The following is a 1716-nucleotide window of genomic DNA, read 5'->3' as shown; positions in this document are numbered from 1 at the left end:
ATATATATGAAAAAAAAAAAAGAAAAATGATTTCACACTAACTCCGTGACGTTTTTATAAGAATATATAATGTCGACTACCCAATCGAATTTTTCGCAAGGTCTTTCAAAAACCCAAACATTTTGAACATATTTCGGAATGTCCTTAAATGGTCGACGTATTTTCAATCTGAAATCAATACGAGTAATATACAAAATTATCTTACTTTCGTGACAATGTTATGATATCAAATACAAATGTACGTGTTTAATTAATCACGTACATTATTATACTGAACTGACAACAGGCATGTTGTACGAACACCATATACAAAGAATAAAATAAACAACCTAGTAATAGTAGGACGAAAATCATTGTTAGTTGATAAAAAAGGAAACTGTAATATAACAGCCCTCCGTTTGTAACGTTATTAATTGGTACAGGTAACGTTAATTGATCATCATCCAAAATATCAAAATTATGCAGAAGAACATTTAAAATTGACGGAGATATTATTGAAATAATATAGAGATTGAAGAATCCTATTAAAAAAAAAAAAAAAAAAAAAAAAAAAAAAGAAAAAAGAAAAAAGAAAAAGAAACGAAAGAGAATATGTGAGAGTCAATATAATTGCAATATCGTGTTTATAGATATTCAGATAAATATTTTCATGATTACCCACGACAACATACACATATAATTTAGTTTCTTTCGTATATTTTTCTACAATCTCTAGTTCCTCTTCCCCGGTGAAATTCTCGTAATCCGATTTAAGACGATTCATAATTAACTTGATCTAAAAATAACAAAATATTTTTTCCTTAGCTAAAATATATCTTCGACTTGCAAAAATGTAAATTAAGTGCTAGAAAATTTGTACGAACTGTTACGTATCGATAATAAATGGTACTGTAAGAGGAAAGTACAAGAAAAGAAGCTACTCCTTTCTGCAATACCTCAACAGTTGTTTGTAGGACGAAATCTGTCGTAAATAGTTGATATATCTATAAACCAAAAAATATATATATCTAATAATTAAATTTAACAATATTGTCAACAATGAAAAAGAAAACATAGATAATATTTGGATTGCATAATCTCGTAAATTGTTTACATAACATTGTATTGATTGAAAAGAAATTTATTTTAGAAAAATAAAGCATCGAATCAGAATTATAACAATAAAAACAATAATTATATGTAAATTTAAGAAAGACTCGCTTACCTTATGCACAGACCCAACAAAAAAGAAAGCAATTATTATTAAAAAAACCATCAATCGAATCTTTGAATATTGGTCATGATGTAAACCTAGTAGCATGTGAACTAATCGATTCGAAAAAAAGAAGTGCTCTCCGTAGAAGCTTCGAACTCTGGGAGTCATTGTGAACTGTCTTATTATTGGGAACTTCTGTTACGCCGAAGCGTAATCAATATACAATGTCCCCTCTACCATTTTATTATAAATTCTAATTGACATCTATTACGAACGGTAGCACGTAATGTTGCATGTCAAAGTTATGTACGAAAGTAGAACCATAATAATTTAATCCATAGAACGTAATGTAAAGATGTTTAACCCCTTTATACATTCGTAATATAAACACTTTGCGATACGACTAACATAGGTGGTAATATATATGTAGAGACAAATGATTGTTACAATCAATAGAACGAGGGAAGATGTATCTCTCAGTTTTTATTTTGCGACATGCGCAGTAGGCTCCATTGACTCCA

At 28.8% G+C, this 1716-nt stretch overlaps 1 protein-coding gene across 1 annotated transcript in view; it reads right to left on the bottom strand.

Moving 5' to 3' along the window:
• LOC122633828 overlaps window positions 1-976 on the bottom strand; it is a 2119-nt gene extending 1143 nt beyond the window's left edge. The window contains exons 1-4 of the mRNA XM_043822226.1: window positions 864-976; window positions 658-775; window positions 263-521; window positions 43-168 (exon numbers count right to left, since the gene is read on the bottom strand). Coding sequence (XP_043678161.1) covers window positions 43-168; window positions 263-521; window positions 658-763 — 491 coding nt within the window. The 5' untranslated portion in view covers window positions 764-775; window positions 864-976. The remainder of the gene's footprint in view (window positions 1-42; window positions 169-262; window positions 522-657; window positions 776-863) is intronic.
• Window positions 977-1716: the final 740 nt, after the last annotated feature.

Source organism: Vespula pensylvanica, chromosome 13 (assembly GCF_014466175.1).
Source record: "Vespula pensylvanica isolate Volc-1 chromosome 13, ASM1446617v1, whole genome shotgun sequence".
NCBI classification, from domain to species: Eukaryota; Metazoa; Arthropoda; class Insecta; order Hymenoptera; family Vespidae; genus Vespula; species Vespula pensylvanica.
The sequence above is the reverse complement of the archived record's forward strand: the minus strand, read 5'-3'. Positions and strand labels throughout refer to the sequence as shown.